At 34.8% G+C, this 19,259-nt stretch overlaps 4 protein-coding genes, 2 non-coding genes and 2 pseudogenes across 11 annotated transcripts; 4 read left to right on the top strand and 4 right to left on the bottom strand.

Moving 5' to 3' along the window:
• The first annotated feature begins 4,044 nt into the window (after positions 1 to 4,044).
• On the top strand, positions 4,045 to 5,202 carry LOC117125684 (photosynthetic NDH subunit of subcomplex B 4, chloroplastic). Its single transcript, XM_033280732.1, has 4 exons — positions 4,045 to 4,155; positions 4,260 to 4,315; positions 4,427 to 4,498; positions 5,022 to 5,202. The coding sequence occupies exons 1-4, from the start codon at positions 4,071 to 4,073 to the stop codon at positions 5,133 to 5,135; spliced, it is 327 nt and encodes a 108-aa protein (XP_033136623.1). The 5' UTR covers positions 4,045 to 4,070; the 3' UTR covers positions 5,136 to 5,202.
• Positions 5,203 to 9,448: 4,246 nt separating this feature from the next.
• On the top strand, positions 9,449 to 10,929 carry LOC103842681. The gene has a single exon (XM_009119339.3). It carries the CDS (start codon positions 9,563 to 9,565, stop codon positions 10,709 to 10,711), a length of 1,149 nt encoding a protein of 382 aa, XP_009117587.1. The 5' UTR covers positions 9,449 to 9,562; the 3' UTR covers positions 10,712 to 10,929.
• Positions 10,930 to 11,198: 269 nt separating this feature from the next.
• Positions 11,199 to 16,320, top strand: LOC103842680 (agamous-like MADS-box protein AGL65). 4 transcript variants are annotated; one of them, XM_033279733.1, is made up of 10 exons: positions 11,199 to 12,784; positions 12,890 to 12,949; positions 13,057 to 13,075; positions 13,194 to 13,258; positions 13,353 to 13,368; positions 13,457 to 13,518; positions 13,611 to 13,707; positions 13,788 to 13,838; positions 13,927 to 14,066; positions 14,156 to 16,320. In XM_033279733.1, exons 1-10 carry the CDS (start codon positions 12,591 to 12,593, stop codon positions 14,610 to 14,612), a joined length of 1,161 nt encoding a protein of 386 aa, XP_033135624.1. In that variant the 5' UTR covers positions 11,199 to 12,590; the 3' UTR covers positions 14,613 to 16,320. The 4 variants fall into 4 exon arrangements, with proteins under 4 accessions (XP_033135624.1, XP_033135626.1, XP_033135627.1 ...); XM_033279735.1 differs by having other exon boundaries at positions 11,199 to 12,506; positions 12,599 to 13,258; positions 13,353 to 13,518; XM_033279736.1 differs by having other exon boundaries at positions 11,199 to 12,506; positions 12,599 to 13,368.
• On the bottom strand, positions 11,255 to 11,329 carry LOC117128795. The gene has a single exon (XR_004452187.1). It is a non-coding gene; the product is annotated as a small nucleolar RNA snoR122 (small nucleolar RNA).
• Positions 11,389 to 11,492, bottom strand: LOC117128754 (annotated as a pseudogene).
• Positions 11,580 to 11,687, bottom strand: LOC117128755 (annotated as a pseudogene).
• Positions 11,840 to 11,914, bottom strand: LOC117128746. Its single transcript, XR_004452139.1, has one exon. It is a non-coding gene; the product is annotated as a small nucleolar RNA Z267 (small nucleolar RNA).
• A 161-nt stretch (positions 16,321 to 16,481) lies between the features above and the next one.
• On the top strand, positions 16,482 to 18,321 carry LOC103842679 (probable splicing factor 3A subunit 1). Of its 3 annotated transcripts, XM_033279732.1 has the most exons (3): positions 16,482 to 17,510; positions 17,715 to 17,887; positions 17,960 to 18,321. In XM_033279732.1, the coding sequence occupies exons 1-3, from the start codon at positions 16,706 to 16,708 to the stop codon at positions 17,978 to 17,980; spliced, it is 999 nt and encodes a 332-aa protein (XP_033135623.1). In that variant the 5' UTR covers positions 16,482 to 16,705; the 3' UTR covers positions 17,981 to 18,321. The 3 variants fall into 3 exon arrangements, with proteins under 3 accessions (XP_033135623.1, XP_009117584.2, XP_009117585.2); XM_009119336.2 differs by having other exon boundaries at positions 16,485 to 17,887; XM_009119337.2 differs by having other exon boundaries at positions 16,492 to 17,887; positions 17,963 to 18,257.
• The last annotated feature ends 938 nt before the right edge of the window (positions 18,322 to 19,259 follow it).

Genomic DNA, 19,259 nt, shown 5'->3' with positions numbered 1-19,259 from the left:
AAGTATTTAAACTATTTTAAAAAGTATAATTAATTTTCATAATTTATTTTCTATATATATTTTATATTTATATTGGTATAATAGCAAATCTGAAATGTGGGTTAATTAGTAATCTGTTTCTGGACTAATATTAGCGATATTAAGATTAGTTAATAGTTTCTGCATGTTTGTTAATCACAAATGATAAAAGTATTTTCTTTTTGGAAATATGTATTGATAAAGTAATCATTATAGATATAAATAAATATAAAACGGTTTATATTTAAATGTAATATTCTAAAATGTGTGATGCATGAATTTTCAACATCGTAAAATTTCATATTGTTACATTTGATAAAATTAAAAAATTTGGTTGATTTCTAAAACTGATAGTATCTTTTAAAAAAAATTAAGAGTGCTCATAGGATTTATCTTTGTTTGGGGAATATGAACATATTTTTTTTCAAAATCTAATCATATACCAAAACAATAGCGATATATATCTTCCTATATATTAGGAATATTTTATGGTTAATTAGGAATCTTACTAATTTTTAATTATTATGTTAATATTTCTAAAATTGATTGTTTTGAATATACAGTTAAATATTGGTTACTACAATAAAATCTCTTGGCATAGTGTCATTGATAATATATGGCTAAATCTCATAACGAACTGGTATTACAACAGAGTCAAAGTGCATAATCTCACTATTAAAAAGCTACGTAAATCCAATGAAAAAAGTAATCATAGTACTCTGCAACCACCATCTACCAATTTTATTCGAAATTTTAAAATTACAGACCAAGGAACAACTGGTTCATTTCCCAGCTCACTTAACTCCTTCATTCATGTGATGCTTTTGGCTTAAGCACCTTCTTAAAATGTATTTCACTTGACCGAATGAATGAAACCAAAAGCTTTATAACCCCATTCATAAGATACCATATATGAGAACTCAAAAAGACCAACTCCATTCTGCATTGTTTGATAAGTAAAGGCCACAAGACCATAAGCTAGAGCAGACCTTAAAGCGACAACTCCAATAACTTCCATACCGAGAATCCCTATACATCACCCACCCCATAACTATATTTTTACCAGCAACTACAATACATATATATGTTCCGTTCAAAAATAAAAATCCATAACCATAACTGACCTCATATGATTCCTTTAGAGAACCAATAATCATATTGAATCATTAAAACGCCATTCCTTTAGAGAACCCAGAATCATCACCTCGTATGATTTGTTTAGAGAACCCAAAATCATCACCATTTGTGTATAACCAGAGTACGATCATGATACATCTCAATCATTCTTTCCCAAAAGTAGCCAGATCATAGATCTTTGATTTCCTGTTAAAGAAACCCAACCCTTATGATTCCTAGCAATAAAACGTGTAGCATTTAGTGAACTATGAATCTTCCTTCCTTAGTTTTTGAAAACTGTGATCTTACAATTTTTTTTTTTGATTTCACAATTAAAATGTCCATATTTTCAAAGAATTGATCGATAAACTCCTCTATCTTCCTTGACTCCTTTCCGAAAATCTCTAATGAGATCCTGGCAATCCCATAGATATATCCTCAATCGTAACTCATTTTTCCATTATACCACATCTCGTGAAACCCAAATTAAACATTTTCACCATCTTCTTCATAATCAGAATGACCGGAGGACAAAACATATGATAATGAGCCATAGGAACCGACACAATAATCAGATCTAGGCTAAGTTCGACTCTCATCTTCAGAATTTCAAAATCGCTATTCCTATCGCCTTTCCGCTGTTTTAGGTTTATTTTTTTCTTTCTAGCAACACAGAGTAAAAAAAATTACTTAGTCATGATAAATTAATTAAACTAAAAGAAAAAAGATTCTAAATATTTAATTAAAAGCATAGGTTTAAATAATCAAGTGGCAAAGATCTGTAAATACTTCAAAACTCCAAGGGGGCTTCAAAAAAGGCCCTTTAGTTTTAATAGTATTGATTTCATTCTTAAATTTATATATTATAATTAAATTGTTCTATATACTGTAAATAAAACAAGTGCTCTATATTTTAGCATTTATAATGTTTTGAATTTTGCAAATAAACGTTTCTGCATAATTATATGTACTTTACATTTCTAAAAATTAATCTATATTGACATAAATATATTACAAAGAATAAATTACATTTTAAAGGGTCATTGCCATATTCTTTTTAAAATAATCAGTTAAAATTATGAGTCATTTGCATGGAAAATAGAAGAGGATAGAGATATTTGCATGGATGGAAAAATCGAAGGCCCAACCGTGAAGCCCACTTTTTGCCGACGCGAAAAGATCGAGCTGGCACTATTCTCTCTTTTTCAAAGTACGAAGCGGAAAGGTTTGTGTAATGATTATATATGTGTAGCTCGTGCTTCTAAGAGTAGCCAAAACTTCTGACCAGTTATATCGCATGAAGAAACGAAAACTTTTCAATATAATGACACGGAAAATATAGATATACATGCTATTTGATATGTGTTTGTATATGTTCTGTTCTATGTAAGAGGTGATAAGTGGGTGAATAAAATCCACACTACTTAGCTATCACTTTCCAAAACTGAATCGTCTTTAATGGTTCTATGAAAATCTTTCCAGCCTCTATGTGTGTTTGCATATGTTCCGAGAGAGAGTTGGTCTCATATTCCACAGACGGGTGACTGTTCCGGAGCAAGGGTTCCGTCGGAGAAATCAAAGAGATAGAGATGGATTGGGGATACTTTTTAGCAAGGGTTCTGACGGATAAAACAGAGATATTGTGAGAGAAGGCGGATCGTATCTACGGAGAAATCAAAGGGATTTAGAGAGTTTAGATAGATATTTTCGAAATAATAGTGTATCGATTGAAGCGATGAACGTAGTCTCTCTATCGGGCCGTCTAACAGCACGCGAAAGTGGAGCGGTTGAATAATGCCCCGAAATATAAAAATAAAAAGTTTAAGAATTTTTCAAAATATATAGATAAATTATGGTAATAAACTTTAAAATTTTAGATATAATGTTAAATTTAAAGTTTATAATTCAAAAAATCAGACAAAGTTATTAAATTTTAAAATTACTTGATAAAATGTACGGTTAATATTTTTTTGAACACGGTTTAAAATTAATTTGAGACGGCCCTGCTCTATTCACGCGTAATAATTAGATATAGGATTCAAAAATGTATTACACATTAGGTTGGCGTATTAGATGATAGGGGTTCTATTGCCATTAAAAAAAACACGTCACTCAAAAAGTCTGAATTCCATCACCGCAAATATGCAAGTTTTCTTTGTATATGCACTGCAATTACTCTAAAATTATTATATGATATTAAGATTATAGTAACATGGATAATTCATTTAGATAATTTGACAAGTTTTTAAAATACTGTAATAATCGAAAATCATTATATAAAATATAAACATTGATAAATATTTATATTTATTTTAATAAATTTTAATAACAATATTATTTGTATACATTTAGAATATTTAAAATTAAATTTAATATATTACTCAATGTAAAGACAAGATTAATCAATATTCTAAGCTACTAAATTTCTTAAATTTTACTTTTAAATTTAATTTAAATTTAAAAAAAAATTATTTCTGCATATAGCGGAGGAAAACACATAGTTAATACTAGTAAACACTGCAAGTAATTATGATCTTTAACTACCTATGGGATATGTGATTACAGTGAACAGTTTTGAAAACAACAGTTCTATGATGGAGTTGTCTCCACAACATTTGGATCCACGATGAATGATTCTGGTTATATGTATGACATTCTCCATGATGGACAAACTCTTCTCAAGACACCAAACCACAATGAACATTAATCATACTAAACACTGCATTTCCGAGAATCGAAACCCAAATTTGTTGTAGAAGCTTTTAAATTCTTGACCATTGGACCAAAAGGCTTCTACTATTTTTGAGATTAAAAAATTCAAAGTTAGAAATTTATCAATAATTAGATCCGGCCTTAACTTAAACCTGAGTAAGCCCCAGCTTTAGGTGCCAGATTATATTAAATATTCATGGACATTTGAAAGACCAAATGCTGTGATGGTTCAACAAATTGAAGGGATGCGTGAAATCATTACAGAGAAACACGTGTGGCATCTAAGTGATAAAGCCATCAAGAATGTCTATAAGTAGCAAACTTTTTGGTGTTCATTAAGACAAGATTAAGGTCTTTTTCCTTTAGTTTGGTTTGTGGATATTTAGAGACATTGGTCTTGATCTTGCAGGCAGATTTGTTCTACATCATGTTCAGTTGTTGGGGATGTCTGTACTTTGGTTCCGCAAAAGTAAGGAAAAAAAAACTCGAGTCAAATCAAATCTTTTGATCTCCATTTGCTGCATTTGGCATCTTAACTACTTTTTCTTTAATGTATTTATGAATAATGGTGCATGTATAGGATCCATTCTATGACTCGGAGGAGTACCGTGGTGAATCTGGTGATGGAACCGGATATTGGGTCTATGAAACTGTACGTATCTATCTTTCTAATATTAGAAACTTAGAAATTATTGTTTGGGATGTTGTCATGGCCTATCCCACACTAGTCTTTATAGAGTGTCACCCTGTAGACCGGTTTGACCACTCTATATGTCTAAGTGGTTAGCCTAAGATGAAGAAAGCAAAGTATGTAGATGGGTCTAGGTTTGCCTTTAGGTGTCACAGTCTTAACCATTTACGTTTGTTTATTTGCGTTTACATTTATGCTTATATAACTTAACAAAACATTTGATAAAAGTTGAATTTCTTAATTATATAAATTTTGATTCCTGGTAACGTGAAATCAAGGCTTAACAGGTTAAATGTAGTTCTCGTGTAACACTGATCCCATATAGATAGGCGGTGGAGAATCTAAAACAAAATATATTTAGTTTTGGCCGGTTTGGTCTAGGCTGGGTCGGGCCATAGACTTAGTACATCACGCTTTAGTAACATACAATTATTATAGATTGGATAGAGTTGTTATTATGTTTCTGCTTGGATGTCTGATGCAGCAAGAAGACATAGAAGAGAAAGCAAGAGCAGAGTTATGGCGTGAAGAACTCATCGAAGAAATTGAACAGAAAGTTGGTGGCTTAAGAGAGCTCGAAGAAGCTGTTACCAAGTAGACAACTAACTTGTAAATCATAAGCAAATTATGCACATATATTTTATTTCCTTGATAACGGTCATAAAGACAGCGATATGTAGATATGTAACTCTGCTGTCTCCGCCGCATCTTCTGTGTCGCGCAGCAGAATAAGGGGCCAAAACGACCGATTGCGCTTGACCGCGATCTTCATCTTCAGTGGTGTAGCAGCCGGTTTACACTATCGTCATCCTTTGTGTTAACTTGGGCTTGTTTGTCGACGTCCTCCTCCAGCGGAGCTCCGGGGCGTGAGCCAGGCACTTCCGTCGATGCCTGCTAGTAGTGCTGGGAATATGAATCATTATCCGCGGGCCCCGCCCCATTTGACCCGCTGCGGGGCGGGTGCGGGTCGAGTGATTTGAAAATTTTGGTTCGCGGATGCGGGTGCGGGTTGAGTGATTTTTATGCGGGGCGGGTGCGGGTCAGCCAAAATTCAGCGCGGGTATCCGCCAACCCGCAAAAACTAAAAAAAAAAGATTTTTTTTTTAAATATTATTTTTAAATAGAAAATTTTTAAAAAATAATTTAATTTTAATTATAAATAGATTAATATTTATTATTTTTAATAAAAAAATATTTAAAATATTAAATTTTATTGTTATTTTTAATAAAAAATATTTAAAATATTAAATTTTATTGTTATTTTAATAAAAAATATTTAAATTAATAATTTTAATATTATTAATATTATCCGCGGGTCTAGCGGATCACCCGCGGGTTTTAGCGGAGCGGGTGCGGATTTCATATTTTCTTCTTGCGGGTCAAGCGGGTCAAATTTTTTGAGTAAAAAAAATCAGTTTATCCGCGGGTTGGCGGGTCAGCGGGGCGGGTTTGACCCGCAACCCAGCTCTACCTGCTAGGAGCCACTTCGGTGAGGCTCGATCGAACTCGTCTTCAGGTTATTCTCTTGCTCTGTGGTTCAAACCAGTAGAACAGGAAGCGCTTTGGTATGGGAGTTCAAAATGCTGTATTTGTACTTCAATGTAATATTAACTTAAGTAAGCCATTGTTTGGGTTGCTTGGTGTTAATCTTTGTAGGTTCTATGGGGTTTTTTAAAACTTTTTGCGGTTCTATAAACCTGATAAGCTGAAAAGCATCTATTGGTTTCAATGTTCTATAACTTGTAACCAGATTTTCATTATCTTTTAATGATATTTACTCTTTAGCAAAAAAAAAAAAATTGGCTGAATATATATATATTAATATATATTTATTTATTTTTGGCTGAATATATATGTTATCTGTATCTTTGTTGTGTTGTGTGTTTCTGAATCATGGAATGAACATGTTAGGAGCAATCGTCTCATTCAGATTTTTGTCTCAGTTATATAAATAAATAATTACTTAGTTGGGGCTAAATTAATTGGTCGTGTACACTGGACAGTGAGCCTAACGAGGAACCACTTGCAGGAAATACGCTTTGGCACGATTTCATCTGTCCTTTAAACTGAACGAAAAGTATAAAACAAACCAATCATAACTTCAAATGTCCATAAAAATAAGTAAGGAGAAGAAGGAGAGCTTGTCATGTCTCTGTCATTAATCTTCGTGCTTTCATGTTTCAAAGCCTCTTTGATATTGTGAATCCACCACGTGTGGTTTATTTTGGAACACATGACATGGGAACGGGGATCTTATGTAGAAGATATCTGTGTATATTCTGGCCCAACCATGATGTTTGACTGTTAATGACTCCATTCACATCATTCCATTACTTTTGTTTATTATATTTATCCACTAGTGGATTAATATATCAATACATCTAACAATTTTTAACTTTAATTTTTTTAATAAAATAATAATAATTAAATTAGATACAAATTTTAAATTATTATAAATTATAAAATTTTAATATTCATATTGGTAATCAATTTATTAATTGTATTATTTTGTTTCATATTTTTATTTATGTGATGTAGATTTTGGATCAAAATTTTTTTTTATAGTAATAACTAAATTAAGAAATTTTGTATGTGAAATTAACTCATATTGTATTTGGACTGAAAAGAAATCACGTGGTACTATAAAGATTATAAAAGAAACACAAATATATAGCATTAACAAATAACAATAGTTTAGGAGTGTTCAAGCTGGTAAAACAAAACCATTCAAAACCGAACCAAACCGAAATAGAGAAAATAGTCTGGATTTGGAAGTACCGAGGATGTTATGTTTAGAAAACATCAGTATATGAATATGGTTCAATATATTAAGGGATCAAACAGAATAAACAAAAGAAACCGATTAATTCAGATATATTAGTATACTTATATATAAATTTTATAATAATATATATTTGATCAATATTTTCAGTAAAAATCAGAGAAATTAGCTATAATATTAGTCATTAAAATTATAAAACGAGAGAAAATTAATGATGATATTATCGGTATATATTGTTAATATCTATTTATTAATTTCTAAATATCATGATAATTATATATTAAAATATATTTTTTTAAAATATTAGTAAATATATATTGGTAAAATATGTTAATTTTTATTAATTATTTTAAATATCATGATAAATCATTAATAAACATATAGATATCAAAATAAATAAACTAAATAATAATATTAATTAAACTAATAATTTATCCTATAACTATGAAAAGATGAAAAATAAGCAAATTAACTAAATAAACTGATTAATTCATATATATTAGTATACTTATATATAAATTTTATAATAATCTGTATTTGATCAATATTTTCAATAAAAATCAGAGAAATTAGCTATTAGCTATAATATTAGTCATTAAAATTATAAATAAGAGAAAAGTAATGATGATACTATCGGTATATATTATTAATATCTATTTATCAATTAAATGTCCTAAATATCATGTTTATTATATATTAAAATATATATTTAAAAAATATTAGTATATATATCGGTAAAATAGGTTCATGTTTACATGATTTTAAATATCATGATATATATATAGATATCAAAATAAAAAAAATAATATTAATTAAACTAATGATTTATCCTAAAATCATGGAAAATATGATAAGTAAGTAAATTAACTAAAATCATGGCGAAAATGACAAATAAGCCAAATCACTTTATAAATAATAGTATAGAGATATAGATTTTTTATATAAGCCATATAGATATTTTCAATAAAGATTAAACTATTAAATAAATATAAAAACATTATTTTAAAATGTTAATAAAAATTATTTAGATTTGACTATGTTTTATGAAGGTATACAAAAATCAATAAAATTGAAAATTATCTGTTAGTTTTAAATAATTGTTTACTATACATTTGATCATCTTAAATTCGCAAGACTAAAATTACAAGAAGAAAAAACAAAGAAGGACTTACATGTCAGCGTCTCACTTTCTAGAAAGGCGAGAACGAATCAGCAAGACCGAGTCCCTTCATTGCTACTCTCTCTCTCTCTCTCTCTCTCTCTCTCTCTCTCTCTCTCTCTCTCTCTCTCTCTCTCTCTCTCTCTCTCTCTCTCTCTCTCTCTCTCTCCTCTCTCTCTCTCTCTCTCTCTCTCTCTCTCTCTCTCTCTCTCTCTCTCTCTCTCTCTCTCTCTCTCTCTCTCTCTCTCTCTCTCTCTCTCTCTCTCTCTCTCTCTCTCTCTCTCTCTCTCTCTCTCTCTCTCTCTCTCTCTCTCTCTCTCTCTCTCTCTCTCCTCTCTCTCTCTCTCTCTCTCTCTCTCTCTCTCTCTCTCTCTCTCTCTCTCTCTCTCTCTCTCTCTCTCTCTCTCTCTCTCTCTCTCTCTCTCTCTCTCTCTCTCTCTCTCTCTCTCTCTCTCTCTCTCTCTCTCTCTCTCTCTCTCTCTCTCTCTCTCTCTCTCTCTCTCTCTCTCTCTCTCTCTCTCTAATTACGCGCCAACGAAGACTTAGCTGTGCTTTTTGTTCCACATGTGCAGTAGTGCATTGACCTAGTCTCCCGTCACAGCTCCCATCTTAATACATTTATCTACAACACATGGCACCCACTAGTGTCTCATTCCCCACCTCAAATATCACAGCCCCGTAACTCAACAATGTCCACAACTGAGATTTTTACACTCCCTCATTACAGATCTAAAATAGCAACCATGTAGATTCATTACAACTACGTGTACACTGCGTGTTCAGTAACGAGTAACAAAAAGAGAAAAAAGAGGATTCAAAAGGAATGAGAACACACAAAAATCAAACTATAGCTTTTCATCGTCACACCTTTATATTTATAGTATTTATTTTATAGTGAAAAAAGAATTAGACCAGAGCAAACAAAAATTAAAAATTGAATATAGATATTAAAATACGCGGTCAAAATAATCGCTTTATAAACCACATCTCTCCTTCTTCTCACTTTCATCAATCATCATCATCTCTCTCACCTGACTTTCTCGAGAAAACAAACTCTGACTTTGCTTATGTACTGAAGAAGATCATGCCAGCTACAGAGTTCCAAGGATCATTCGGAAGGTCGTTACTAACTTTACGGCGAGACCAAACCGACTCTAACCACCACCACCACCAGCCACAAAACACCATGGAAGCTGAGCTAGATTCTTTCCAAAGACAAGTCGCCGAGAAGTTCATCGATCTCAACGCCTCCGCCGGAGATAACAACCTCCTCTCCCTCGACTGGATCAGCAAGCTTCTCGACTCCTTTCTCTGCTGCCAAGAGGAGTTCCGAGCCATCATCTTCAACCACCGCTCGCAGATCTCCGCACCTCCGATGGACCGCATCCTCTCCGATTACTTCGAGCGGAGCATCAAAGCCCTCGACGTCTGCAACGCGATCCGCGACGGAATCGAGCAGATCCGCCAGTGGCAGAAACTCTCCGACATCGTCATCTCCGCTTTAGACAGCCACCGTCCCGTCGGAGAAGGTCAGCTCCGGCGAGCTAAGAAGGCTCTGATCGATTTAGCGATCGGAATGCTCGACGAGAAAGATCATTCCTCCACGACGAGTCTAGCTCATCGTAACCGTTCGTTCGGTAGAGCCAAAGACAATCACAGCCACCACCGTTCGTTCGGACATTTCAGATCTTTGTCGTGGAGCGTGTCTAGATCGTGGTCGGCTTCTAAGCAGTTACAAGCGTTAGCTAACAACTTAAACACGCCTAAACCAAACGACGTCGCGGCGAGTAACGGTTTAGCTGTACCGGTTTACACCATGACTTCGGTTCTGTTGTTTGTGATGTGGGTTTTGGTCGCTGCGATTCCTTGTCAAGACCGTGGGCTGCAAGTGAACTTCTCTGTGCCGAGGCATTACCAGTGGGCGGTTCCGGTTATGTCGCTGCACGATAAGATCGTGGAGGAGTCTAAGAGGAGAGATAGGAAGAATTGTTGTGGGTTGCTTAAGGAGATTGATCGGATTGAGAAGAGTTCGAAGGTGATGAACGAGTTGGTTGATTCGATTCAGTTTCCGTTGAGTGAGGAGAAGGAGAGCGAGGTGAAGCAGAGGGTGGTGGAGCTTGTGGAGGTTCATGAGGGTTTGAAGAAGGGGTTGGATCCGTTTGAGAGGAAAGTAAGAGAAGTTTTTCATCGGATTGTGAGGAGCAGAACCGAGAGTCTTGACTCTCTTTGTTAATGATGTTCTTTGTTTTGGAACATGTTTGTCCTAATATGATGTTGGTTCATATTTGGATTTTTGTTGTCTTTTTCTTTTTTTTTGGTCAGTGTAAAAAGAAACTCAAAGAGAGTGTAGAAGTCATCTTCTAATCTCTTTGTGATGCTGATAGTGGATGATGTTTCTTCCTTGTGTAGCTAGTTTTTACCAAGAATGTATTGATATTGATACTGAACTATCGATTACATTCAGAAGTCAACAGAATCATAATTGGTTATGTTATTGTTCTGAAATGTGTAGAATGTCTACAAATGAAATGAAGTATATAGCCTATGAATGACATCTTATAACATAAAAATGTTCCAATTTAGCTCTTCAGAATCTTCTGTTTACTGTCCAAAATAATGTTGCTAGAAAGCTCTCACCTTCATGTGTTTGTTACAAGAATTGATTCTTCCTGCAAACAGAGCCCATATGCGTTCAAATTGTGTGGACAAATAAGTGTAATAACCAGACACGGCTCATCGTTAATACCAAGACATTTCAAAAACACAACTCACGGTTTACCTCAGACATTAGTGATAATTCGTCACGGAAATATCTGATAATACGTGCAATTTTGTAATATCATCATTGGCAAAACCGGAGATCACTTAAAAGGATGAACAACGGACAGGGGAAAACAACTAAAGATGATTAGTGCATCAGAGAGATTCCCATTTAGACATTAGTAATAGAATAACTGTCATTCTCCTATCCATAGAGTTTCTGATGTCCATGTCTAGACATCGTCTCTTGCACTAACCAATTAAAATTTTAAGAGGAGCAAAACATCCAATGAAGTAAATTGAACTGTAACATATTCAGCATTCTTGTATAGTATGCAACTTGCGCATTAAAGAGATACCCATTTAGACATAAATCATCATCCCCATCTCCTAATAAGGAGACTCTTACTCTGATCTGATGTCCCTGTCTTTTCATCGTCACTTCCATCAATCAATCAAAAACCCCAAAAGATAACCAAATCAACGAGGGAAATCAAAATCAAAATGAAAATCAAATCATCTAGAAGGCCCAAACAATAGCAACCAGAGAAAACCTTTAACAATCAAGATTATATCAAATGAGATCAAATGTCTAAAGAGAAAAATGCCTCAAGAGTTGAATTTTTTCCTATAGATTAATCTCTCAACGTGTATTTAACACCATCACATGCAAACTAGGGTTTCTCGAGAAGTGTTATATGCATGTAATGGACAAGTGTTCTAACATCTATGCATGAGATGGACAAGTGTTGTACTATGCATGAAGTGGGCGAACAGAGGCGATGTTAATTAGGGCAGAGACAAGTCAAAGGTATTAATAGGCTTTGACTTACTGTGGACCAACTAGTACACAAGTAAATCGACCAAAGCAAAAAAAAACGGTTTAATTTTATCGGTTTAAATCAGGTTTGATGAAACAAAACCGGTTCTGTCTCCACACAATTCCGTTGGTCGACGTATTAAGTCTCCCACCGAAATCGAAGGTTGACCCTTCGGCTTGCTTCTTTGAGCTTTCTCTCTGTTCCACCATTAACCTCCCCTTTTCCCTTCTTCTTTCCAATAACAATCATTTTTGCTGCCTTTCTTTCTTTCTTTCTTCTTTCCTCCATGATCATTCTCTTCTTTGTTACTTCGCCACCTCTTGTTTCCACGCAAAGAACCCAAGATTCCTCTTGTTTCCACCTCTTTTAATCTTCCGTTACAGTGAAATTTTGTTCTCTAGAAAGAGTCACTCTCTGTGTCCGAATTTAGACGTCCCCATCTTCAAAGTGAATATTTCATCTCGTCATTGAAGTGAATATTTGAATATTTCAAGAAAATGTTCGTACTTTATTTCTTATGGGGTTTTGTTTATGAACAGGATGGGTAGGGTTAAGCTGAAGATCAAACGACTTGAGAGCACAGGGAACAGGCAAGTTACATATTCGAAGCGTAAAAGTGGCATATTGAAGAAAGCCAAAGAGTTATCAATCTTGTGTGATATTGATATTGTGCTTCTTATGTTTTCTCCAACCGGCAAGCCTACCGTTTTCCATGGTGAACACAGGTACACAACAATATATTATCAAAAACATTCTCAAGTCTTGTTTAACAATTTGTTCAATGCATCCATTTTCCTTATTTAAGTTCGTTTTAACGTGGTTGCTTACAGTTGCATTGAAGAGGTTATTTCTAAGTTTGCGCAATTAACTCCACAAGAAAGGACAAAAAGGTATGGTAAGCGTTATATGATAAAAAGTATGGATTGCTTCAAACAATTTTATGTAGTTTGTGTTATGAAGCTAAATTATAAATCTCTTGTTTTTTTTTACATAACAGAAAATTGGAGAGCCTTGAGGTAAAGTAAATAACTCACTGCATTTCTTTCTTTCTATATCCTCTTTCTCATTTTGACTTTTTTTGTTTTGTTTTGTTTGAAACACAAATCTAAGCTTATTTTTTTTGCTTGATTACAGGCATTAAAGAAGACTTTTAAGAAGCTTGATCATGATGTAAATATACATGAGTTTTTAGGAGCAAGGTACTTCCTATGAGTTATTAAGTATAACCATATTTTGTCATTTTATAAGATGTTTGTCTAACATATCTGAAATGATGTCTTCTCTATCCTCCAGGAATCAAACTATTGAGGTATGGATCGGTTCTTGAATTTTGTTAATTTTTCATGGCTCACCGAGTCAGATGGCTAAAGTCATTGTTAACCTTGACCACACGCCAGGGTCTGAGTAATCAAGTAGCTATTTTCCAAGCTCAGCTTATGGAGTGTCATAGGAGGCTAAGGTGTGAACTCTTTTAGTTTCTTGAGATTTCAAGCTTCTTAAAATCTAGTTTCAGTCATATTTGAGTCTTCTTCTTCTGCTGGTTGTATTCAGTTGTTGGACAAACATCGATAGAATAGAAAACACTGATCACCTCAATTTGTTGGAAGAATCATTGAGAAAATCTATTGAAAGAATCCAGATTCACAAGGTGTGTGATTTTATATTCCTTCTAACTCAGTCATATAGACCAAAGATTCAGGATTGGATTGTTTTTTTTTCAATTTGCAGGAACATTACAGAAACAGCCAACTTATGCCAATAGAATGTACAACCACACAGGTTAAAACCATTTCTCTCCGTTTCCTCTCTCTCACTCTCTGTCTTCATCAGGACAACTTCTTAACAAGACCAATGCATTTAACTGCAGTTTCACAGCGGGATACAGTTACCTTTGGAGATGGGAGGTAATAGTAGTAGTATGCAAGAAGCTCACCCCATGTCTTGGCTTCCTGATAATGATAACCAACAAACAATCTTACCTGGTGATTCTAGTTTTCTTCCTCATAGGTAATGAGCATCTTTAATCACAGTATATAGAAACTAATTCACTTCAAAAAAGCTCTCTCAATTAATGTTCCACTGATTTTTGAAAACAGAGAGATGGATGGTTCGATTCCTGTTTACTCAAACTGTTTCTTTGAGTCTGTAAAACAAGAAGATCAGATATGCAACAACCCTGGACAAACATTTGAGCAGTTAGAACAGCAAGGAAACGGTTGTTTGGGTTTACAACAAATTGGGGAAGAATATTCATATCCTACATCATTTGGTACTAGTCTTGGAATGGAAGAAGATCAAGAGAAGAAAATAAAATCTGAAATGGAATTGAACAACTTGCAACAACAACAACAACAACAACAACAAGATCCTTCTTCAGTGTATGATCCAAGGGCTAATAATGGTGGCTGCTTTCGAATCCCTCATGATCAATCCATGTTTGCCACCGATCATCATCAGCATCATCATCATCAAAATTGGGTTCCAGATTCAATGTTGGGTCAGACTTCTTACAGCCAGGTTTGTGTTTCATACCTTCCATTTGAAATTATCTAATTTATATGAGCCACTAAAGTGAATTTGTCTATGTATCTTGGATGATTGCAGCAACCAAACTAACTTAAGGATGATTGGACTTGCTTTTGAACAAGGACGAGTTTAAGTCATTTCTATAATGTCTAGTATATATATAGAGACAGAGAGTGTGTGTGTGTTTTTGGTGTACAAGTATATGTATTATGAGAGCTTGTGTCATACCACAGGGGATTTTAGGCATTTTGTATATAAGAGTTTTTGTTAGAAACCATATATTTTGTAATAATGATAAAAGTCATAATCAATATGTATAACTGGCTTAAGTAAGTTTTGACTTTTGAGAGACAAAAAAAGATAATATCATGAGTGTAAACCGAAGTAACAAAACAAAATGATCGAAGTAAAAAACGATATTAAACAAAGCTTCATTACACGTAACCCTAAATAAAACCTATAATCTCGTACTAATTTTGCAACCCATGGAGCATTTGGTCATTGATATTCACATGGCAACTGGCGACAGCACAATGGACAAACATGATTGGTCTCAAACCACTTAACGATACGTCAACGTCATGTCTACAAGGTAAAACCACAACTCCTCCGTTGCTAAACTCTTGCGGACACACTCTTCCAAGCTAATCATCTTCTTGTATATTTTCTTCTTATTTTCCTTTTTAATCTTTTGTTTGGATTTTACGTACTTGACTACGAGCTTTCTTCCTAGTGGGCACAAACCGGATACTACTGGTGTCATCAAACGAGACTTGAACGGCTTCTTGAATCTGAGACTCATCAATCATCATCATCATCTAGATAATCAGGAACAAGATCCATATATACGAACTTTCAAAGCACATCCAAGAGAATACTCTCTACTTGCGGGACAAGTTACTTCATCAACATAGACAAACAGGTTCATAATGAGTGATAACACTGTCGATGAATCCAGCATCCAAAAAGAAGAAATTCAAGTCTTCTTTATTTTCACACTCCTCGTTGTCATCATTGATATCAAGCCTATTTACGCAAGCAAGAAATACGGCTCAACGTTCTTTTGTTCCTAGACACGAGCTATTCAAGAGATATCTGCTGATCAGTGTGCCGGTGTTAAATCAAATATTAGAGCAGATGTAAGTAGGTTTTACAAAAATTATTATAATAAAAAAGGGTATCTAAGAGCTAGGCCTGGGCATTTTACCCGGACCCGAAGATCCGACCCGAAACCGATCCGAAAAAACCCGGTTCGGGTAAGAACCGACCCGATCAAATTACCCTATCGGGTCTTGTTGTAGAGGACCCGCGGGTCTTGGACCCGACCCGACCCGAACCCGAAACCCGATGGGTACCCGAATTAATAATGTAAATTAAATAAAATGCATCAAGGGAGAATCGAAGACAGGTTATTTATCTAGAGAATATGGGAGTCAACCACTAGGAGACAACGAATTGTTGTTGTATTTCGCATAGTTTAGTATATATACACATTTTAATATAATAAAAACACAAATTTTGAATAAAATTTTGAATATATTCGGATATATAAATATTTTCAGATATTTTTTTGTATTTTTAGGTCTTTTTTAGATCAAACCCGAACCAAATCCGACCCGAAACCGAACCGAATCCGAACCGATAAATTCTAATTACCCGAATGGGTCTAACTATCTAAGACCCGACCCGACCCGGACCCGGCACGACCCGAACCGACCCAGAACCGAAAATTTGAAATTACCCTATCGAGTCCTAAACTCTTAGACCCGAAAGACCCGGACCCGAAAGGATCCGACCCGAATCCGACCCGACGATCCGAATGCCTAGGCCTACTAAGAGCAGCTCCATTGGCAGTATTCAATCGGTTTTAGACTATTAAATATAACAAAAACTAATATAATATTTTTTTTTCTTTTAGAATCTGTAACGGTTTACAACCGACAATCATGCTCTAAAACGTTTTAGCCCACTAATATAATTTAATTTTCAATTATTTTAGTTTAAGAAGCCCACTTAGATATTACCAATGGTCTAATAACTATTTAGCAAATGGTACAAGTGTTTGGTCTTCATCCCTATCTAGTTGTTGTTGATTATAGACCTCAGAAGAAGAAGAAAAAATGCTGAGTTCAAGGCAGAGTGGTCCGATCCAAGCTCCGGAGGATCCAGAAACGAGAGAGATTGTGGAGAGGACTGCAGCTTTGGTTGGGACACATGGGTTGTTGATGGAGAGAAGGTTACTTGCCGTTAACGTGAACGATGAAAGGTACGATTTCTTGAGGAGCCGACAAGACCACCCTTATTATGATTTTTACCGGAGAAAGGTTGTTGAACACGAGCTGACTCCAGATGATGAGCCATCAGGGGATCTTCTTCTATTTACGTGCCCTCCTCAAGGGATCACTCGCAAGGAGTTTGGTGCCCTTAAGCTCACAGCTCAGTTTGTGGCTCGCTATGGCATGTCTTTCTGGCGGGATTTGATTCATTGTGTGACTATGAACCCGAACCCTCTGTTTGAGTTTGTCAAGACAAGTGACATCAACTTCAGTTTACTCCTCCGGCTTGTTGATGCGTATGAGATGGCGTTGGAGCCTTACAAAAAGAGTTGTTTGCATAGAACTAATCCGAAGGAGACCGTTCTTGAAGGTTTTTTCTATCTTGTTCAAGGGGAAAAGCATTCTGAGGAGGTTGGAGTGCAGTTGGCTACCATTGATTTGCATGCTTTTGTGAGTGGTCTTGATTTTATTGCGAGCAGGGAGGTTGGAGAGCTGTTACCACCTGGAGTCCTTTCAACACAAATGCGCTCCGGTGCTCTTCCACCTAGTGATGAAGATGATGATGATGATGATGATGATGATGCAACACTAGAGGTTCATCATCCTTCTCCTGAAGAGCATCATTATTATCCATTTACATATCCTCAAGGTATCACGCCCAAACAACTTGGTATCATTAAGCTCACAGCACATTTTTTGGTGCGCTATGGGTGGGGTTTCTGGGTGGGATTGCATAAGAGAGTGATTCTGAAACCTCACTTGCCGTTTGGGTTTTTATACTCACCTGATAGGAGCTACCACCTTCTTTTCAATTGGCTTACCAATGTGTATGTGGGAGTAATGCCTGCCCCAGGTCGTTTGCGGCTTAGCCCTTCTGCTAGGGAGATCATACTTGATGGTTTCTTCTACCTTCTCGAGGATGGATCGGACATAGCTACGAGTGATTTGCATGCTTTTGTTGGTGGTATTGACTATTTTGCGAAAAGGGAGAACTATGAGAAGTCAGCTCTTCTTCCTCAGCATCCGGTAATGTTTTCCTTAGGATGCTTAATTACTGCCTTTTTTACTGTTCTGACTTTGACTTGTATCTACTTTTAGCAGTCATACACTTTCAGGTAACTTAAGTGGATTCTCTGTGGGGAGGGGGACAACTTGCGCATTACAATGTGGTGGGAGCAGGATAAATCCAAACTTGTTGGAAATCGCTTATCAATCTCGTTTAATCGTATTTAGTAGTAGCCCAATAAAAACTATCTTCTGTACTGGATCAAGTTTGTGTTGGTGTTGTCTCTGTATTACTTAAAACATTTCTGTTAGCTCAAGTTTGTTTTGGAGTCAACGTGTTGTCTCTGTAAACCTCAAACGTATCTTTTAGCTTAAGTTTGTTTCGGAGTCATAGTGTTGTCTCTGTAAACCTCAAACATATCTTTTAGCTTAAGTTTGTCAACTTACCATTGATTCTTATTAGTTAGTATCCACATGCATAATTTACGGGGTCAAGACTCAAGACTCATCAGAGAGATTTTTTCAATCACGATTTTTATATTATATAACCCTCGTTCCTATCAATCCCCTATAGCATGGATGTGATATACTGAAACATGTAGAAATGATAATTCTTATACCTTCATATCATCTCTTAAACTTAGAGATACCGTATCATAGAAGAAACACATATCGTAAAATCTAATAACCGATATATCGAAGACTATAAAAAGTGACGTGAAGCTAGCAATTGATTTAGTGGTTTAGGTCACATTTTTGGATCATTTGGTTTTATGGGTCGAGATAAAACATTATTATAGAATTTATAGGAAAAAAAACTGAATGTAATTGGTTTTTGGGAAATTGCAATGTATAACTACAAAAGAGTTATAATTCAACATATAACCATATCAACAACATAAAAATAAAAATATTTGTTTTATTAAATTTTTTTTATTAAGTTTGTATTTCTTTCTTTAAATACATAGATTTAATAACTACTAAAATAAATAAAAAACACTATGATAAATTATTATGTGTAATATATGATTTTATGTTAATATTACTCAAAACGAATTATTTAAAGTTTTGCTTTTCTTGTAATTCTCTTTTAGCCCGCTTCTTAGCCAACTAAAGTCAAAATGAATAACAGCGACTGATTGTGCGACATATGGGGCCGCGTAGTTTCCCGGCCGCGTAGACTTATTTATAAAGCTCACTTATATGGTAAAGGAAATGTTCAGAGATTCACAAAATCACAACATGTTTTTTCTCCAAAAAGAGTATTTTTAATACAATTATTTTAGTTTAGGTTATGATAAATATAAAACCACAGTGGTATTTTCCAACAAATTCGACTGGCCACTTAGATAAGAGCAGAAGCAGCCAAAATGGTTTTTTGTGTGGTATTATT

This window comes from Brassica rapa, chromosome A09, assembly GCF_000309985.2.
Source record: "Brassica rapa cultivar Chiifu-401-42 chromosome A09, CAAS_Brap_v3.01, whole genome shotgun sequence".
Taxonomy (NCBI): domain Eukaryota; kingdom Viridiplantae; phylum Streptophyta; class Magnoliopsida; order Brassicales; family Brassicaceae; genus Brassica; species Brassica rapa.
This window is presented reverse-complemented; position numbering and strand designations above follow the sequence as displayed.

Bases quoted from the DNA above. Each gene is read 5' to 3' on its own strand.
- LOC117125684 (XM_033280732.1), top strand. From the start codon at position 4,071: ATGGTTCAACAAATTGAAGGGATGCGTGAAATCATTACAGAGAAACAC. The intron at 4,156-4,259 runs ATAAGTAGCAAA...TCTTGCAGGCAG, and splicing joins TAAAGCCATCAAGAATGTCT to ATTTGTTCTACATCATGTTC. The intron at 4,499-5,021 runs GTACGTATCTAT...TGTCTGATGCAG, and splicing joins GATATTGGGTCTATGAAACT to CAAGAAGACATAGAAGAGAA.
- LOC103842681 (XM_009119339.3), top strand. From the start codon at position 9,563: ATGCCAGCTACAGAGTTCCAAGGATCATTCGGAAGGTCGTTACTAACT.
- LOC103842680 (XM_033279733.1), top strand. From the start codon at position 12,591: ATGAACAGGATGGGTAGGGTTAAGCTGAAGATCAAACGACTTGAGAGC. The intron at 13,839-13,926 runs GTTAAAACCATT...ATTTAACTGCAG, and splicing joins TAGAATGTACAACCACACAG to TTTCACAGCGGGATACAGTT. The intron at 14,067-14,155 runs GTAATGAGCATC...TTTTGAAAACAG, and splicing joins TCTAGTTTTCTTCCTCATAG to AGAGATGGATGGTTCGATTC.
- LOC103842679 (XM_009119336.2), top strand. From the start codon at position 16,706: ATGCTGAGTTCAAGGCAGAGTGGTCCGATCCAAGCTCCGGAGGATCCA. The intron at 17,888-17,959 runs GTAATGTTTTCC...ATCTACTTTTAG, and splicing joins CTCTTCTTCCTCAGCATCCG to CAGTCATACACTTTCAGGTA.